Source organism: Adiantum capillus-veneris, chromosome 28 (genome assembly GCF_014529385.1).
Source record: "Adiantum capillus-veneris isolate H3 chromosome 28, ASM1452938v2, whole genome shotgun sequence".
Taxonomy (NCBI): Eukaryota; Viridiplantae; Streptophyta; class Polypodiopsida; order Polypodiales; family Pteridaceae; genus Adiantum; species Adiantum capillus-veneris.
Window position 1 is genome coordinate 109790639 of NC_140958.1, and position 20741 is coordinate 109811379.

Sequence of the window (20741 nt, forward strand, 5' to 3'; positions counted from 1 at the left end):
TCTCTCTCTCTCTCTCTCTCTCTCTCAGTTCAATTGTTATTGAAGTGCTAAAAGTTTGTTTGTTCAGTCTGTTCTTTTCTATTGGCACGCGGTGCCCGTCTTGTGACACTGCCTGAGCACCCTGAGTCTTTGTTTGTTGATGCTGGCTAGCCTTAGGAGACTGGGCCTGAGTCTGAGGTGAAGGTTGAGGCCTCCTCCGTGGACAGGCCTTTGCGAGATGGCCCATCTGTGGATAAATGAAGCACTGATTCGGGAGGCCCGAATACTCCACACTCTGGCGGAGCCAACCACCACTCACCCAAGGTAGTAGAATGACCTTCGAGAGGGTGTGGGTGTCCTGAACCAGAACGCGTGTGGGTATGCCAGCTGCCTTGGTAGCTACAGAGGCTACCATGCGAGGTGTCTCCAGGACAGTCTGAGCCAATCCTAGAGAGGAGCGGAAGGTACTCTTTGCTAGGCCGAGGAAGCAGACTGAGATGGGAAGGTATGCCTCCTTGACTAGAACATCGGTAGTTGGGTCGAAGCCATGGCGCCATTGTCGAAAATGAGCTCGAACTGCTCGGATGGCCAGGGGGCTCATTGCAATGACCTTGGATGCCATCTGTGGGGTCTCAAACTCTATCTGGTAGTAGCCATGTCCGAGATGCTGTACGTCGATGATCTTGCCCACCTCTGCTAAAAGGTGGGGCTGGAGGAGATCATGCACCTCCCCTCGGCTAGGTCGGGTGTCAATGATCTTGCATAGAACATAGGTGGCGTGAAGGCGCACCACTTCTGCCTCTAGGCTCGCTTGCTTTGACGGCAAGAGAGCAAGTCGGATGGTGGGTCCCGCAGGTTGGGCGAGGGGGCTTCCGTCGAGTCCCTCTGTGGCGGAGCAGAATCCTCCATTTGTGTCTGCTGTTGAAAGGTGAGCGAAGGTGAGTGGAGGGTGTCAATGAATGCGAGGTGAAGCGGCAGGGGTGAGACCAAGCCATTGGGAGATACCACCGAAGACGAGCTTAGGGGAGCTGCCCAGGAAGCGTTGGGGGGAGGGAGGGTGAGCAGGGAGATTGGCGACGCGAAGAGGGAGAAGGGGGCGGGTGAGCAGGGTGAGAGGAGCGTGAGGCGGGAGAGGGGGGTAGTGGGCTGCTGATACTAGCGCAAGGAGGGGATGGGGGGCTGGCGGGCTGGAGGAGATAGCGATGGCGAGCAGGAGCGTTAGCAGCCACGAGAATGCGATTTTATTTACGTCTTTGAAACCTCTACGCGTGCATTTCTACTTAATCGAAAGGAAAGGGAATTAGCTGGTAGATCAAAGAATTCCCCAGATCGAGATGGTGGTGCCAAAGACAGGGAGGCCAACATGGCTGTCAACAGGTACAAAATAGAACAGAAAGGCAAGCTAGGTCCACCGAATAATTTGGTGAAGGGTACTTTTTGGCCCTCGATGCAAACTGGATGGAGGAAGAGAACCTTGCAAATTCTCTCCAGAGAGAGCTGTACCTTGAAGCTTTTGGGCTATTGGCAGTGTCTATGCCAAAAGTTTCCTGTGAATCAGCAGGTTGAATCTGGTGCGGTGCGGAGTGCACAAGAGGGGAGCCACTCCACTCCTTTGTCACATATTGCCAAGATTTCTCTTTGAGATTTTAGGGTACTGACGGGTTGACAATATTTTGCGAAATGACTTTACGATCTGTGTGCGCTAAATTGGAAATTTCCTCGATTGAATTGAAAACATGTGCTCTTTCATGTGTGTATTCTTAGAGACATGTAGAGAAGGATGAAATGTCTGCAGCATTTTGTTTGATGAATGATTAAAACTAAGTGCATCTAGACATCCATCAGAGATAAGTAAGATATGGATGTGATGGCTAAGTGAATGAAGAATGAATGTGATTTGAACTTAGTGCATATAGACATCTGTGTCTCGTGAGGATAGTCATGGGCATGGTTTGTTTGACTGAAATGTGAAATGAAAAGATATCATAGTAACAAGATTTAGTCAATCCCGACATCCTTTAGAGATCAGTGAGATCTGGATGTGATTGCTAAATACGTTACGATGATCATGATTCTCATCTAAGATCTCGCCGAGGATTGTGATGTGAATGTCTTGTGAATGTTCAGTGACTGTCGTCTTCGTGCAAGTACAATGTGTTGTCTAATGCGTAGGTACTTAGAGTTAGTGTCTACTGAATTGGTTTCTGGCTTATGTTGGTTTTGCAGGCGTAATCGAGGGCGATTACGTTTCTTTCAAGAGGGGGATATGTCACAAAGTGATGACGTGGCATGACCTACAGGACAGACTCCCGACAAAGAGGGGTCGGAGCCCTACTGAAAGATGTAGAAGAAGTTGTATCAACTTGCAGAATCAATTTGAGAGGTAAAAAATGAAAGGACACCAATTTTTATAAGTTGTACCAACTTATGGGGTCCTGTCCGATGGTGCCCAAGGGACAAAAGGCTAAATGAAGCGTGGAAGGGTTGATGACGTGGCAACTGTACGGAACCCGCAAATTGTGCTGCTGACGTGGCACCAGTATGGATTTTCGCAAGACGTGTTGATAGCCCCTAGCGCTAGCTTTTGAACTTGATGCTTCCGGGGCTTTGCTTTTGGACATCCCTTGTATAGCTTATAAAGAACCCAGGGCCTCACTCTGCAGAGCATCGGGACATAGAGTCTGAGAGCAGAGGACCCTCGGGAGTTGTACTTTGCAGTGAGCAATAATAAAGAAATACCGAAAGGGGTGTTAGTCTTTGGGGCCAGTGCTTCTGCCGCGGAACTCCGCCGTGCCGTGTCAACTCTCTCTCTCTCTCTCTCTCTCTCTCTCTCTCTCTGCACATGCCTTTGTTTTCCTTTTAAGTCCACTTTACTTATTTCTCTTTTAGATCGTTCACACATGATGGTTGTAACCTTAGGTTCCGTAAGTCACTAGGTTTAAATCAATACTCTTTACAGATTGTTTCTCTCTCTCTCTCTCTCTCTTGCGTGCACTCTATCTCTAGATCTCTCTCTCTACCTCTCCATACCTCTCCACCCATCCTGACCCACAGAGGGTCCCCAAAACTTGAACCCCAGAGAGCATAGCTGAAGCTACCACGGTATCAAAGAGCTAGAGCTTTGTTCGGGGTTCCTGGGAATGAATTTGCACCTCTGTTACCCTCTCTGTCAGTGTGAAGCCCCCCCCCCCCCCCCCCCCCCCCCCCCCCTTGACGCTCTCGCTCTTTCATTTTTTTTTGTTTTTTTCTCACTATCTCTCTCTCTCTCTCTCTCTCTCTCATATGGGTCTCTGTTTTTAGGGTTTCGCCACCACTTCTTTGCTGTTTTTAGGGTTTTGAAATTGCTTTTTGACTGTTTTTAGGTTTTGTCACATTTTTTGCTATTTTTAGGGTTTTGAAATTGTTTTTTTCTGTTTTTTAGGGTTTCGTCACTGTTTTTTTACTGTTTTTCAGGGTTTTGTCACTGTCTCTTGCTGTTTTCTAGGGTTTCAAAACCAAATTTTACTGTTTTTTAGGGTTTTGCAACTGTTTTTGCTGTTTTTTAGGGTTTCAAATGTGTTTTTCTGTTTTTTAAGGTTTCACTAGCGTTTCTTGCTGTTTTTTAGGGTTTCTTGTATTTTTTTTTGATGTTTTAGAGTCTCTCTCTCTCTCTCTCTCTCTCTCTCTCTCTCTCTCTCTCTCTCTCTCATGGGAAGCATCGGAGAAGTGCCAACGGCTTCTCCCACGTGTAAGAAGACGCATCCCTCACCGGCCACCCACAAAGCCTCTTTCATGCGGACATGGAAGAGGATGTCAGCAATAGAGAAGGAAATGAGAGAATGGAGAAACGAAGTGGAAGAGTGGAGGAAGGAGAGGAGCACTGTTCCTCAAAGATGGACCGAAGAAAGAGATTGCATGAGGAGGATCGCTTCGCTCGAGGAGAAAGTGGTCATCCAAGATTTGATCCTCTGAAATCTACAAGGTGAGCTTCTTGAAGTCAAAAGTGGGCGTCTTGAAGAAGGGGAATTTCAGCCTTCCATGATAGAGGAGCTGAACACAATCGAAGGACAAGTGCGGGTCATCAAAGAGGAGGAGGAAAAGCAGTCATCTTGGGTCAATGTCATCACCAAGACACAAGAGAAAGTGGAGGCGGCTGAGAAATGGATCGAGGTCGCCAAGAAAGGGAAAGGTAAAGAGGCTTCTTCTACACCTGCCATCATTAACATGACCCTCGAAGAAGAGCAAATAAGGTGGCTACGTGCCTTACATGTGAGGGTCACCGGCCTCACGGATGCCAATAATGTTGAAAATGAGGTCACAAGCCTCATGTCCATGATGGGAATAGAGAAGCCTTTACACACAAAGGCAAGGCATGTGAGCTAGTTGCGAGAGGGTGAGATCGTCACCGAGAAAAATACCTGTCTTCTTGAGGGTTGGCCTCTTCTTCAAGAACTCCTCCTCCTCCTTCAAGGAGGGGAAATGTAGTACCAGTGCTCTTTGCTTTGAGGACTCCCGTGCCTTCACTCCTATTGCCCACCCTAGAGAGGCAATGCTAGAGATTACAACAGCAAGGGAGAAGGGAAAGACTACCTTCTACAAAGATGGTCGCGTGGTGATTGTAGAGTGACGCTCTACATGACGGTGTGAGACCTATGAGACCATACTGAAGATGGCAGCTTGGAATTGTAATGGATCTTATAGGTTGGATGTGGGTGCCTTTGAGGATAGCTTTTGGGACATGGACATTATATTCTTCTCAGAGACTCATCAGGCCCCTGGACAGATGATGCCACATGTGACAGGATATAGATGGGAGACAGCTTGCCAGACTGACACACAATCTGAGCATGGGAGCAGAGGACCGGGGGGGGGGGGGGGGGGGGGTAGCAGTGGGTAGCAGTATTATTCAGAGAGGAGCTACAAATACTACACATTGTACGAAGAGACGATCATGCTAGATATATGTGGGTGAGGCTGAGGGCCGACAAAGCCGATTTTTATATATTGTCGTATGCTACTCCCCCCCAGTACATCAGTCTATGCTGGGCCTAGAGGTCAGTCACCTTTCTCAAATCTAGACAATGACATATGGGAGTTTTCCAAGGACGGTGACATCATCCTCCTAGGGGACTTCAATTCCCGGATGGGCAATGCTCAGATAGTCTTCTATGACATGTCAGAGGAGATGCTTAGAGAACTGGATGTAGGAGATTTAGGGCTTGATAGACATTCACAAGATAGAGAGCAGACATAGTATGGAGACATCTCACCGAGATGGAGACTACACATGGTCTGGCGATACTTAATGGCCTACAACGTTTTCCTAGAGTGGCTGGTTTTACATGCTTTCCACACAGGCATGGGGCCAGCACAATGGACTATGTCATGGCACATCCGAGCTTCATTCCCTGCATTCACGATTTCACAATAGGACCAAGACCAATGGATGTAGCAGAGGATCATGCTTTCTTGACATTTTCCGTCTCCTTTCAGTACAGTACAGCCTAAGTGTCAGGAGGGAGGACACATACCGGCTATACATTTACACCAGAGACTGATTGTGTTTATAAAGAGGAGATCTATTGTCGTCTATGTACAACAACCATGCCAAGACTCCCAATGGAGGAGATCACCACTTTACTACCTAAGACATTGCATGATGCAGCAATAGAGGCATACCCACACACTCAGCCTAATCAGAGACGCCGTTCTGGGACCATGCCTCAAAACAGTTTGACGAGCAGTGTAGAGAGACGAGAGAACAACTTCAGAGAGATCTTCTCCTAGGGGTCCTCAATCACAAGCAGTCTTGGATAGCCTTCAGGCACCTTGTGCGATAGCAGAAGCGAGCATTCCTAGCTCAAATGGAACGAGGCTTATACCAGTTGTTCTTGAGTAGAGACTCAGGAGGCATGGTGTTTCTTTCATGAGCACTCCCCTCCCCCAATGATTACTTCTCCTGATGTGTGGGGTCAGTATGCAACATCCTTGTATACAGTCCTTGGACAGTCACCCCTTCTAGATCATCCTGAGCCATGCCCATCTGTGAGTACCTTCTTTACCACTGAGATGGTAAAGACGGCCATTGATAGGATGAGGACCAAGAGAGCATATGATCATGCTGGTCTAGTAGCAGAGCACTCTATACATGCTAGAGAAATGTTGGCAGAGGTTATTGCAGTTCTCTTTAATCGTATCATGTGTGAGGGTCTATCTGAGACTTGGAGACTGTCTACTATTGTGCCTATCTTCAAGGCAGGTGATCCTACGGAGCATGGAAACAACCATACTATTATGATTGGACATACATTGGCACGGTTGTATGCATCTATCCTTGAGCAGCAGTTGAGCAGATGGGCAGAGAGTGAGGGCATACGAGCAACGGGACATGCCGGTTTTAGGAGAGGCTTCTCCACTCTTGACCACATTCTGACACTCAAAGCCATCAATGAGGAGTGTAGGGCACATGAGAGACGGATTTATTGTAGCTTTGTGGATTTCCGCAAAGCATTTGACATGGTGCCCAAAGCCAGATTGATGCGCAGACTACAGGAGATGGGAGTGCCCATTGAGTTGATTTGGGGGATCATGGCTCTATACAGATCACACTGGTGGGACATGTACGCACTCTAGAGGGGATATCTAATTTAGTTCACTCCACTACTGGAGTGAAACAAGGCTGTCCATTGTCTCCTATTCTATTTGGTATGTATATAGATGAGGTTTCTGATTACAGTGACAAGAGAGGGTGAAAGAGGTGCCCAACTGGCAGGGACACGGATTCCATTGTTGTTATATGCTGATGATATTGTGTTGATCTCTGACTCACCGGAGGGTATGCAACGACACTTGGATGCATTACATAGCTTAGCGGAGGATAGTGGATTGTGTGTAAACCTTGGTAAAACCAAGGTTATGGTGTTTAACACCACACCGCAGTGGATCCGGAGATCAACACCTACATTCACTTATGGTCACGAGACTATGGAGTACAGAGATGCATACACTTATCTTGGAGTAGTCTTCACTGGGCCAAAGTTTTCTTTGAAGAGAGCAGCAGAGACTAGACTGACCAGAGTGTATGTAGCCTTGGGAGGATTGGAGAGGATGTGTTCCCAGGTTCAATTCCTGGAACTCCGAACAAAGCTCTGGCTCTTTGATACCTTGGTAGCTTCAGCTATGCTTGATGGGGTTCAGGTTGGGGACCCTCTGTGGGTCAGGATGGGTGGAGAAGTATGGAGAGGCCCTTGGTATCTATGATCTCTTGGCTGATTAGAGCCAAGGACTACGTGCTACACAAGATCATTAGAGCGGAGTTAGCGCCCCCCCCTATGGAGATAGAGGCGCTTACCAAATCAATCTCCTTTATGCACAGCTTATGGGATACTACACAAGATCATTAGAGCGGAGTTAGCGCCCCCCCCTATGGAGATAGAGGCGCTTACCAAATCAATCTCCTTTATGCACAGCTTATGGGATACTACCAGAGACAGATATGCCAGATTGGCCCTTGAGTCCTCCAGGCAATTAGCTTTACAGGGGGACACATCATGCTGGTATGCGCAGATGTCATCATGGTTCCAGATACATGGCTTCAGCATGATCAGCTTGCCTCCCTTCCTGAACTCCCTTGATGCACTATCGTTTTCTCTTACATGGGTGGAGATTACTAGACTCCTTCGTCGGGATCTGACCCAGCTGGACACCAAGAGGACATGGATAGAGCCGACACATGAGTTGGGCACAAAGATGGCTTTCTATAGAGAGCATCTTCTTCAACTCACAGGGGATGGGTTTGTGATTCGTCGTAGCTATATGGATACACATCTATCTCATGGATTACGGTGTGCCATTGGTCAGATACGGACATCTTCACGCCAGTTTGAGATTGAGACTGGTAGATTCAGTAGGATACCAGCAACTAGCAGGATATGCCACAGATGGAGACTGGTAGATTCAGTAGGATACCAGCAACTAGCAGGATATGCCACAGATGGAGACTGGTAGATTCAGTAGGATACCAGCAACTAGCAGGATATGCCACAGATGGAGACACATTATATATGTCAGTGCACAGTGTATTACGAGATACGGGGTCGCTTCCACTGTCTATTTAGAAATGAAATGAAATGATATATTAACGTCTTCAAAAGGCCAAAATGACCTATGAGACCAAGCTATTACAACATAGTGAATCTGATACCATGTCCGGAATAAAAAAGAATTGAAACAAAAATACAACTCTACAAACTGGGACTGTATGGATGTGCCAGCCAATACAAAAGGTGCCCAGTACACTGTGTAGTATAATAAGAGAAGGGGGGGGGATAGATATCCATCCTCATCCGCACTCTGGCCTTTCTTGAGAAGGCTTCGGGCCCTTCTCGAGAGTCATGAGCTATCAGGACCAGAAATGTGTTGGTGTGTATCTACTTGAGTTAGAGAGACACAAAGATAGTTTATTGAGGAGATCTGGAGATAGACAATTCTAGAGACAGATTACCGATTTCTTCACACCAAACATTGGACAGATAGAGGAGCAGCCACCACTGGAAAGCTCAGCTCATACTCACACGCGCGGTACTCTCATTGACCGAGCATTGGAACTAGGGAGATCGAGACGCCCACGACTGAGGAGAGGAGCTTCACAGCATCGACGGAGACTACAACATAGGATTCGAGCCATACTATCTCGACATTGTCACGCGACACATCCAACCCTATGTGTCCGTGGACAAGCTACAGCACAACAAGGCTTCAATCAGTCTAGATTAGAAGTGATCTGACACTTTTGTGAGTCTATTCGTAGACCGTGCATGCCCAGTCACTTAGTGTAGATGCATATCGTCTGGTTGCACACAACATGATCATAAGCAGTCCCATCAGAATCCATCAGAATCCTTCAGGGGAATTTTCCAGTGCATTTAGCCAATTTTCCCTATTTTGACATTTTTCACTTATTATTTTTAAGTGACTTTTGTTGGAAAGTAGGTAGGGAAAATTGAATAAGTTTGCATATAAGCAAACCTAGACTAGCACTAAATGGCAGAAGAGGGAGCAGGAGCTCCACCGCTCAACAGGCAACTATTCAAGCAAGAACCCCTTGGGGGCGATTTTCCCTCAAGCAGATCCTCAGCATTGGCGTTTTTCTACAGTAGAATCATCGCCACAGAACACCAGCATTGGCGTTTTTCATGAGGATGATCATCGCCCACACACCCCCAGCATTGGCGTTTCCAGAATTGCAGCCCTAGCATTTTTGGAGCCAGATCGTCCATTCAGTCCTAGCGTTTTCAGCACCCCACAGCAGCAGATAAGCACCGACAATTTCAGCCCTAAGCCATCAGTTTTCAGCCCTACAAGAAGTGCAGTTTTCAGCCATAAAGACCAGCAGAGAATTGGCGTTTTCCATAGCGTTTTCAGCTGCAACAGAATTCAGCCATTAGCGTTTTTGGACAATAGTAGTAGGACGGCAGATTTCAGCCCATTAGCATTTTGGACAGCAGATAAAGAGTAGCAGATTTCAGCCCTTAGATCGGCCTCGCCATCATCGTCGTCGTCATCGATCTAGCCTAGACTTGCATCAGTCACATGCATTCACTTTGTACCAGTTTGTGCAATCAATAGTAGACCACTCTCGCCGACGAGAGTGGGGCCTTCGGAGGAGGGTTTTACAACGTCTTTGGTGTCGTATCTCTCTTCTCTCTCTATCTCTCAGTCTCATACACTTTCACGCAGAGTGTCCATTCACTTTGTTTGTGATCATTGCACTCTCTCATTAAGAACGGAAGGCTCTCCCTTCCATAAAACAATAGGAACCTTGAGCACAGTTCGGAGCACTCATCTTGAGCAAAGTTCAAACATTCATTCTGCTGCACCATAAATTGGTATCAGAGCCTTGGCAGTGTTCTGTATCACTCAAGGAAAGAACCACATAATTTTTTTTTGCTTGTTGAGGTCGCACGAACCCAAGTTCGCTTGGGCGTGTCGATTCCTAATCGTGTTTTTGAAGAGTGACAGGAATCCCAGGAAAGAAGGGCTTGTCCAGCCTCCCCTTGTGTCTCTTTTCACTCATTGAGAGCAGATTGTGCACTTAGCGGGCGGCCAATCGACGTGAGGTGGGAAAAAGCAACCTTGGTGTGAGCGCAAGGCCGCCAAGGGGTGCGCTCGCGGAAAAGAGTAGAACTCGGGTGAAGAGAAGATCCTTCTCTAACACAGACTGCAAGCGAAAGAAGAACCTCAAGAACCTCAAGGCCTCAAGATCCTCAAGACCCACAAGAACCCAATTTTCTCGTGAACTTAAGAACCCAAGACCACAAGAACCCACAAGAACCCACGACTTCAGAATGGTCATCACTCGAAGCGGAATGGATACTTCGCTTAGAGGTGATGAGCATGAGAGAGGCGAAGAAGAATTTTCCCCACCAGGAGGTTTTTCCGACCCTCCCCCTTCCCCATCTACGCCGAGGATTCCACTAACTGCTATGGAGGAGTTGGAGCAGATGTTTATGAAATGGAAGTTAGAATGCGAAGCAAGACACGCAGAAAGAAAAGCAAAAATAGAGCGTGAACATGAAGAAAGAGTGGCAGCCAACATCGCGAAGCCAAAGCAAGACAAGAATAGAGTGACCGACACATGAAAGAGTTCTTGTGACTCTTTTCTGAAGTTCAGGCACAGATGCAAGAGAATTTGGAAAAGGAGACTCTCAATTTCTTCTTCTCCCAAGCATGACACACAGAATTTGCATGATGATTTGAATGATAGTGATGAGCATGATGATGATTTGAATGACAATGATAAGCATGATGATTTGGATGATAATGATGAGCATGATGATTTGCATGATCAAGATGTGATTTCTCACGAGCATGATGAGTTGCATGAAGATGTGATTGTTCACAAGAAGGATGAGTTAGTTGATGCTTTTTCTAGCGAAGCTAACCTCGTTGCAGATTCGCTCAATCATGAAGGATCGATCTTGGCTCTCGAGCCTATGTCCAAAGAACCCCTTCAGGAAGAAGCGATCTTGGCTTTCGAGCCTAGGTCTCAAGAACCCTCACAGGGAAGTATTATGTGTTCGCATGATTGATACGCACGCATTGTTCGAGTGTTTCATTCATGATCGTTTCCTGTATTTTAGTCAACGTCTTTATGTGATCCCTTTTACTAGGCATGACATATTGTACGTTGAGCACGTTTTAATCATGAATGAGCACGAATGTATGCGGATTTCTCATGAAAAGCTGAAAAGTATGCATTCAAGGAAGTCACATTCCATGTCTCTTCCTTGACATGACACATTTGAAGAAAGAGCACATGAAAGTATGAGCACCAAGCATGGGCATTTCCATTGTTAATTGCCACAGTTGATTGTTTTAGATCAGAAAGACAAGATTCGATCTCATTGTTTGCGTGCGTGTGGTGAACGGTTTGGCACTCCGTCTCTTTGTTCATTTACATTGCATGCTCAGTCTTTGAGGAAGACAAGCTTTTTTCCACTCACTTTACATGGAATGGGTATATTCATGTTTTTGTGTTGGAAGTGGTTTCAGGAATTTTCAGCCATGGAGATTCTTGAAGCAGGAAGAAGCATGACTCTAGACGAAGTTTAAGCATCGAAGGAGCCACATAAGACTTTGTGTCGCTTTCGGCGCGGCCCAAAGAAGCAAGCGTTGCAGACCTTTATGAAGTTCAAGTACCGCACCACCCACACATCTGAGTGGGCCGGCGAAGAGTCCCTTCCAGTATAGCAGATGCTATTGGCGATCTCCCTCGACGCCATACAGCTCGGTACCAGTACCTCACTTTGAAAAGGAGGGGATGTCACGTGACACATCCAACCCTATGTGTCCGTGGACAAGCTACAGCACGACAAGGGTTCAGTCAGTCTAGATTAGAAGTGATCTGGCACTTTTGTGAGTCTATTCGTAGACCGTGCATGCCCAGTCACTTAGTGTAGATGCATATCCTCTGGTTGCACACAACATGATCATAAGCATTCCCATCAGAATCCATCAAAATCTTTCAGGGAAATTTTCCAGTGCATTTAGCCTATTTTTCCTATTTTTGACATTTTTCACTTATTATTTTTAAGTGACTTTTGTTGGAAAGTAGGTAGGGCAAAATTGAGTAAGTTTGTATATAAGCAAACCTAGACTAGCACTAAATGGCAGAAGAGGCAGCAGGAGCTCCACCGCTCAATAGGCAACTATTCAAGCAAGAACCCCTTGGGGGCGATTTTCCCTCAAGTAGATCCTCAGCATTGGCGTTTTTCTATCAGTAGAATCATCGCCACAGAACACTAGCATTGGCGTTTTTCATGAGGATGATCATCGCCCACACACCCCTAGCATTGGCGTTTCCAGAATTGCAGCCCTAGCATTTTTGGAGCCAGATCGCTCATTCAGTCCTAGCGTTTTCAGCACCCCGCAGCAGCAGATAAGCACCGACAATTTCAGCCCTAAGCCATCAGTTTTCAGCCCTACAAGAAGTGCAGTTTTCAGCCATAAAGACCAGCAGAGAATCGGCGTTTTCCATAGCGTTTTCAGCCGCAGCAGAATTCAGCCATTAGCGTTTTTGGACAGCAGTAGTAGGACGGCAGATTTCAGCCCATTAGCATTTTGGGCAGCAGATAAAGAGTAGCAGATTTCAGCCCTTAGATCGGCCTCGCCATCACCGTCGTCGTCATCGATCTAGCCTAGACTTGCATCAGTCACATGCATTCACTTTGTACCAGTTTGTGCAATCAATAGTAGACCACTCTCGTCGACAAGAGTGGGGCCTTCGGAGGAGGGTTTTACAACGTCTCTGGTGTCGTATCTCTCTTCTCTCTCTATCTCTCAGTCTCATACACTTTCACTCACAGTGTCCATTCACTTTGTTTGTGATCATTGCACTCTCTCATTAAGAACGGAAGGCTCTCCCTTCCATAAGAACAATAGGAACCTTGAGCACAGTTCGGAGCACTCATCTTGAGCAAAGTTCAAACATTCATTCCGCTGCACCTTACAGACATCTAGAGTACAGTTGAGGATGAATCCATCACCCATTGTATCTTTCTCTTGTATTGGGCAGCTATTGTATCAGTGATCACACATACCCCACACAGTATGAGCTAGAAGCACTTCTAGATTCATTTTAGTAATTCTTTTTTGTACTCAGACACGGTACCAGATTCACAAGTTTGTATTGGATTTGTCTCATAGGTCATTTTGGCCTTTTGAAAACGTTAATATATCATTTCATTTCATTTCTCTCTCTCTCTTAAAGCTCAATGATTTTGAAGTTTCTGTTTGTGTTGTTGCTATTGATTTCTCGCTTGGAGTGTCCAAGCTTGTAACATTCACCCATCTCATATGCTTCTATACCTTATTTGAGACAAGAAGCATTGTAAGTTTGATGATTTGTGTACATTGTAGTATCTGCCCCAAAGCAAGTAATGCCTCCACTGAGTCAAAGCATAAATAACTTGTGAGAGCTTTTTTTCATAAATCGGTGCAACACCTTCTTGCTTCGACAACATCCGACTCTCATAAGCCATGACATGGCTCTCTTGCATTAAGACTGCTTCCAAATTGCTTCCACAAGAGTCACAATAAACCTCATAAGATTTTTCCAAGTCTAGTATCTTCAACATTGACCGAGTAGTCAACTTCTGCGTAAGTCTCTCTAAAGCTACAATCTATGTAGGTTCCCTAATGAATGGTACCCCTTTCTGAGTCAGGGCGTGCAACGGCGAAGCAATCTCCGTAAACTGATGAACTGCATGTAGAAAAGGTGTGAACAGATCTTGTACATTCTTCAATGTAGACCAATCTTGAATAGCCGCCACTTTAGCTAGATCCATGCTAACACCCTTGGATAAAAAAGTGTATCTTTGATAGAAAGAACTCACTTTTCTTTCCGTTAATCACCAATCTATGTTCGCACAGTGCATTGAACACTAGCAACAAATGCTCTTGCTGTTTTGCTTCGGAGTCGGAGAAAACAAAAATGAAAAGGCATCACTAGATACTCATACCATGCGAAGGGTGTCCTGAACGTAGTCTTGTATACTTCTCCAGAAGCGATCTTGATCTGACGATAGTCAGTTTTAAGATCGATTCATAAAACAAGTAGAACCATGTATATCACCGATCTTGGGTATTGGAAACCTGTTCATGATGGTGATCTGATACACATTCTCCAAAATCCGTCTTTCTTCAACATAAGCTTGCTGGAGAACAAAAGGGAAAAAATTGCACTGGATCAAACCCTTCTCCAAAAAAAAGTTTTTCACTGGGCTCATGATCTCTTTGTAGTGGGCTTTGCTCGCTCTATAAAGTGGGTGGTTCCTCATATCTGAAAATTCCATGACAAGATCTTTGTCCTTTGAGGATGACCTTCTCAAAATCCAAACTTGTGGAAAATCGAGAAGAGATCTCTATCAATCTTTTCGAAAAGTTCTTGCAACACTGCAACTTTTGAATAGATTCTAATAATCCCTTTCAAAATTTGTCAAGTTGAGGAGGTCATTGACTCCGCTTGAATCCATTACACACATAACAGATGTATTCTGTCCAAATCCTGTACCTTGTCGGAAATTCTTTGCCGACTGTAATTTTTCTACTTGCACAAACTAAGAGATTTTGCCAATCCTCTGGAAGTCAATTAAAAGTTCTTGCTACTTGTCAAGAGATTCTAGTGATCCCGTGCCCCTCCCCCCCCCCCTTTTTTTTTTTCAAATCTTGATTTTTTTTTTCCAAAAACCCTAATTTGTTGTTTTTTTTTTTTTTTTTTTTGAAGTTGTTGGAATCAAAATTCGTTTGTGCCAATGTGTAGGGCTTGTAGGGACTTCTAATACATATCCCAATTCTCATCCTTTGAAGAGATTTTTAGAGGTCTTTGCGAAACAGAAAAGCGTCAAAAAGCATTTCTTTTTGGACTTTTTAGGGCTAAAACGAACTCTTGCTTCTTCATCTCCTCTTTTTATTGTCATTTCAAAAGCAATTTCATACAAAGCTTATACTTGGAAAAGAAATTTCTGTAAAAGCCTCTGTGTTCAACGGTAGATTGTTGCAATTTTGGACCCGATTGCTCTGAGAACAACAATTGTCTAAGCCGTTATACCACTGTAACTGCCAATTGACAAAGGCAGGAAAATCATTGCAACCATCACCAAACTGAATTGAAATAGCAAACACTTAAACTTGAAACAGAGAACACCCTACAATAGATGAAAGACACGGAGTGGCGGAGTTCCACTCTCAGAAGCATTGGCCCCAAAGTTTGGCGCCCCATTTGGCGGGTCCGCTGTTTTAACTTTTCGCATCTTCGAGGCTCGTCCTGTCCCTCCGACAGAGATTGTTCGTGATATCTGGCTGGAGCTGATCCATACACTTCGAGGTCAGTTTGAGAGACTTTAGGGCAGCTCCGACCGCATGGGAGAGCTCCGTGAGGCCTTCCTTCGACTTTAGTGCCCTGGGTCCTCCTTCACCATCGTCCATGGCATGCCTAGATGGCGCTATTGGCCACCAATGTGGTTGTTCCCTCCTCCCATTTCGTGATTTAGCCCTCATTGTACATATCTTGTCTTTTCATTGGGAGAGTCTCCCCACGTTTTGATGTAGTCCTCTATAGCAGATGCTGGTTGTAGCCCTTTGGGCAGTATTCTTAATTAATGGAAGGATCTTTTTCTCGGAAAAAAAAAGTATACATGGTGACTATTAAAAGTCCTCTCCGGCTAACTCATGTGAGATTATACACATTTTGAAAAGTGACAGCCCTGCCCTGGGTGAGTGATTTGTGGAGGGGGGTACATAGCTGAGTGGCAAGGGTGATTTTTGGGTGGATGTTGGGGTACGATTGCGTCCGTGGTAATGTTCGAGAGAGCTTTTGAGAGGACTCTTGAGTGGACTCATCCAAGGGTCCTTGGAGTGTGCCCGAGTATGGGTCATACATGACCTTCAACAGACTCTTGACTTAGAACCTCAGATTGAGACTTCTTAGAGGTCCCACCGTGCGTGCCAAAAGTGATCGACAAAAGTGAGTATAGTGCTCTTTGTGGTGAGGGCCACCTTTGTGCAGTATGCTGAAGCCTCACTCGCAAGGTGTACTGCAAGGCATAGGTACAAGGTATACTACATAATAGACAACTGACCAAGGTGCACTAGTGTGGAACTAGAAATGGTCATAGAAAATCTCAAAAGTTTGTTTAGGAATCTCTTAGGTATCATATTCAGTTTGGAGTGTTAGCCTAAGAGAGATACAAATCTGATGCCAGCTTTTGAAACATAAGTTACTCTGGAAATTCCCTAAAACCCAACAGCAAACCTAAATAGGAATTTGTGGTAGCTGAGCAAAAAGCCCAACTGCAGACAGCTACAGTGGTCTTGCAAAAGGTGGGAGAAGTGATCCAGTTGGACTTAGGTGGGAGAAGTGATACAGTGGTCTTAGCCGGTGTCCCCTGAAGTAATGCAATATTAATGAAAAGCATCGCATATGTTCGGGTGGGAGGGGAATTTGGTCATATTAAAGAACTAGTCATTAGAGAATCATGTTTTTATTTTTCTTCTACCAGGCACTAAGAAAGTTAACGTTGGTTCCTCATCCAGAATTAGTTAATTATTAAGCACCAAATGGAGCAAGGCTCTTTTCTTCATAAGTCACTGTTCGAAAATTTTCAGAACCTTTGACATTCAATTGGCGGAAGCTATGGAGGAACTCTCCAAGCTCCTGGAGGATGATAACCCAAAAGTTTATTCTGCTGTGCAAAAGGTAACATTTGTTTGTCCTTACAACCTTGATGCTTCCATTTCGATGAGGCATGATAATTGAATGTAACAAAATGCTCAAAATATGAGTTTTGTGTCCATCTTGGAAATATATAGTCTGGTTGTTGCTGCTGGAACATAATCATGTCAAGACAGATCAGCATGGCTCCTGCATTTGGCAGTGAAAGTTCGCCCTTGTATCTATGCCCAAAAATCCATATTTACCCGAAATACCTGAACATTCTTGGAAAAAAGGAACTGAAAAATTGCATTGTCATCAGCACTTCGCGTTTCCTTTCCTTTAGCAAGTTTTGCCTGCCTATGTCTCTAGTTTCAAGAAATGACAGCTCTTTGTATGTTTCTTTTTAAAAAACAGAAACCACTATGAGGAAGTATTCACCCACCCTTCGCATTTTTTCTCTGTCAAAGTTAGTGACCAATATGGAAAAGTATCACCCATAGAAGAACAACGCTCTTGGCTATTAGGCTGAGGTTGGAGATGAGCAATGCTCATAGCCATTGGGCTGAGGTTGGTTCTACAACAGTTCATATTTTAAACAGGACTCTTACAACAGCCATGCATGATGTAATACTTGAGGAGTATATAAATGTATAGCTATTGCAATAGTTGGAACTCTTGCCTAGGTCACTACTAGTGTCCTCTGCAACAAAGATTTCAGGGGGGCTGGTTTCGTTTTTGGAGCAGTGATACCTTGTATCCTCTTTTGCATGCAAATTTCTTATTTCGATGAATCTTTAAGGTCTAGGGTGTTCAGGATGACTAACATGTGCAGCTTGATTTAGTATTATATTCCCTGTGTGGTTGACTGGTGGAAATATGTCAAGTGGTGCTTGTAAAAGGTCAGCTTCTTCTTGCATAGGCCGAGAGTGCCACTTAGAAACATCTTTAGTAGTGCTCACAAAAAAAATCAGTCAACTGTCTCTACACTGGCCCTCTCTATGCGTGGGCATTCTACTCTCTTTGTTTTTTGAGTAGGAAGGGCCCCAACCATCACTGATCAGTGTATTCCATGACTTGAAGTAATATATCAATTTCAAACATTTTTCCTTTAGTTTTTGCTCTCAATTCTTGTTTCATAAGTCTAGCTAGAAGGGTTTTTGAAAATGTGCAGTCTCTATTATCAACCCTGTTTAAGTTTAACATTTGATAACCTTGAACTTTTTAGGGATTGCAAGAATATTCGTCTTTATACGTTAGATACATACAGATATACAGAAAGCTGGAAGATTGCTATGATCAGGTAACTTTTTATTGGGCTTTGGTGAAATACAAAACGTTCTGCAGCAGTCGTTATCTACATAGATGCCTTTTTTCCAGAAAATATAATGAAATCTTAATGTGCACTAGTCTTGAAGACAGAATCAAAGCACCATGATAGTACGTTCTTGTTGCATGTACCACATGGGAATTTTAATATTACCAAGAGTGTTAAGACTTCCATGTATTTCATTTGCAGATAGTTCATGCTCAAAAACGCATTGATTTGAGAAAGACCCTCGAGGCATGCATTGGTCGGATTCTTGAGTTAAGGCATGTATGGGGTTCTAGCATTATAGACTCTTTGTATTTAAAAGTTTTGAGTTGTATTGATGGAATATCTTTGTAAATTATAAAATTTTATTGGAAGTGCTTTCTGAGGCACTCATGTTAACTTTAAAGCATTGTGTACATTATTAAGGTATTTAGCTTCTCTTGGATCCTTCTCAGTCCTCCTTCCCATGCCGTAGCTACCTCTTTTCCATCCTTCACCATTACTTCTTGCTCAAAGAGCTTTCATCCATGCCTCTGCTAGTTCCTCCTCTATCTCTCTCACTATGCAGAGCCTTCTACTACGTTTGTAATGGGTCTCCCTAACCCGTTTCACTTGGTTTTGTACAGGAGAAGGGCAAAGTGGTTCTGTACTCAAGACCTATACAAGTTCTGATAACTTCTGGCAATATTAATCTCCTAGGTGGTGCAACTACCATGGTTCCTCTTCTAGTTAGCACCCTCGAGCAGTCTTGTGCTCTTCCTAAGCGTTTTGGCTTCACAGTGCGCTTGAATGGTCAGAGACTCTACCATCTTGCTTAAGCCCTCTTGCACAAAGTTCCACTTCTTTTTGGCATAGTTAATCTTGCAACTATCCATGGATCCTTTTTTTGTTGGCACTTGCAAGTGGAGTTGCAATGTCCCTTGGTCTCCACAATGGACTCGAGTGGCCTCAGATTCTTCTATCTTTTTCGGTGCGCTATTGACCAGCCTATTCAACAGTATGTAGGACTTTCTCCAAGGTCAAATCCTTGCCATCTACGTTCGTGCCACCCGCTCTTGTGCCCTCTTATCCTTAAGGTGGTTCCCAAGACCAATCCTTGTTTTTCCCACACTTATTATCATCATACCACTTGTGTCAAATAACCCTCACTTCTCTTGGGCCACACCCTACCTGTAGAGTAAGATCTGCCTCTTCGTATGTGGTCACAATCTCATCAACTTATCCCACCTCCTGTCTCCGTTGCTCCTCTTGAGGTGAACGCTTTTGCTAGTGGCACATGTCATCATCCTCCCACTAAGATGAGTACAGTTTCATCTTTACCTTGACCCCCTTTTTTTGTGCAAAGAAAATCCATCTATTAGTTTTTGAAACGGCCCAATGGGTTTCGTCACCCTTAGCATGAGGGAAAACTGTATATACACAGGGAGAGTAAAAATGAAAGACAATTTGTAACATGGCTGCACCAAAGAATGGGAGGGGAAAATGCCCAACAGCAGGCTTGTAATGCCAATGGAGACCATGCCCCATTGTCGAGAAAGGCCCTGGCGGCCACAAACTAATGGAAGCCTTGTAGTGTCTCACTCCCATCTGAGCTGCTATGTATGGTGTCATGTTGTCCTCTGAGTGTATGTATGAGCTCAAGCTTGATTGCATGAACTGTCACTACAGATAGTTTGGGCCCATAGTTGCCAAGAAACTCGTTTCTTCAACCAAGAAACTTCACGAAACGTTTCAAACTTCTCTTGGACGTTTCAAAGGACAATGCTTTCTACTTCATCCCAAAGCATATGTTATATGATATATGTACACAATACTGCTTTAGTCCAAGGTTTGAACTTCAAAAAGTGTCTTTTTACTCTCATAGTCTTTCACATTGGGTTTGTGTAGCAGGAAATCTATGTCGTGCTCTCTATTGTGGGTGCTTCTCATTGCAATATGCAAGAAATCTCACTCCAAAATAGAACAACACCATAGAGCAATGGAACAAAGAAAGACTATATTCAAATGACACAACAACAAAATCCAACTCCAATGGAAGCTTGACTGTACTCATAGACAAATGCAAACTCTGGCTGGCAGCACACTCAGCTCCAAGCCGAGGACTCATGGGTACAATGGGGGTGTGGAGGCTCCAACTGTGTAGGGAGAGTGCATGTGTGCAAGTGTTGGACTGAAACTCACGACTCTAGACTCAATGACTCAGACGACTCCTATGATGCATAAAACCAATTGAGCATATATACAACCATAAAGGGCAGCCAATGGCTAACAGAACTTATCTTGTTCACTCGTGACTCAAGTCTCACATCTAGATTTTGGTATTTCACACGTCTTGATAGGTGAATTTGTATGTATATTCAATGTATAATTATTGGTACATACATGTAAAACGAAACGTGTGTTTCGCTTTCTTTGAGCTCTGAAATGAAACGTTTCAGAAACCTTGAAACCCTGAAACACACAAAATCCTGAAATGTTTCATGTCACACTGGCCGCGAGAGAGAGGGAAGGGGCGAGTGGTGAGGGGGCTAGGAATTGAGTGGGTGAGAGCAAAGGGGTTGAGTTGAGTGGACGAGAGGTGAGTAAGGGTGAGGGCGAGGGCGAGGGGAATTGAAGGCGAGTAGTCAAGGGCAAGGGTGGCCAAGGGCGAGAGGGTGAGGGAGAACTAGGGGCAAGAGAAAGGGAGGGGAGGGGTGTCACAAACTAGGTGACGTGGCATGGCCCTGGGCATGTGCCGATAGACCCTGGCACACACAC

General features: G+C 44.8%; 1 protein-coding gene across 1 annotated transcript in view; it reads left to right on the plus strand.

Moving 5' to 3' along the window:
- Positions 1-20741, plus strand: part of LOC147421085 (dynein regulatory complex protein 11-like) — a 118173-nt gene that overhangs the window by 17159 nt on the left and 80273 nt on the right. The window contains exons 2-4 of the mRNA XM_086505193.1: positions 16624-16714; positions 17898-17972; positions 18189-18266. Of these exons, the coding sequence (XP_086361319.1) occupies positions 16624-16714; positions 17898-17972; positions 18189-18266 (244 nt within the window). The remainder of the gene's footprint in view (positions 1-16623; positions 16715-17897; positions 17973-18188; positions 18267-20741) is intronic.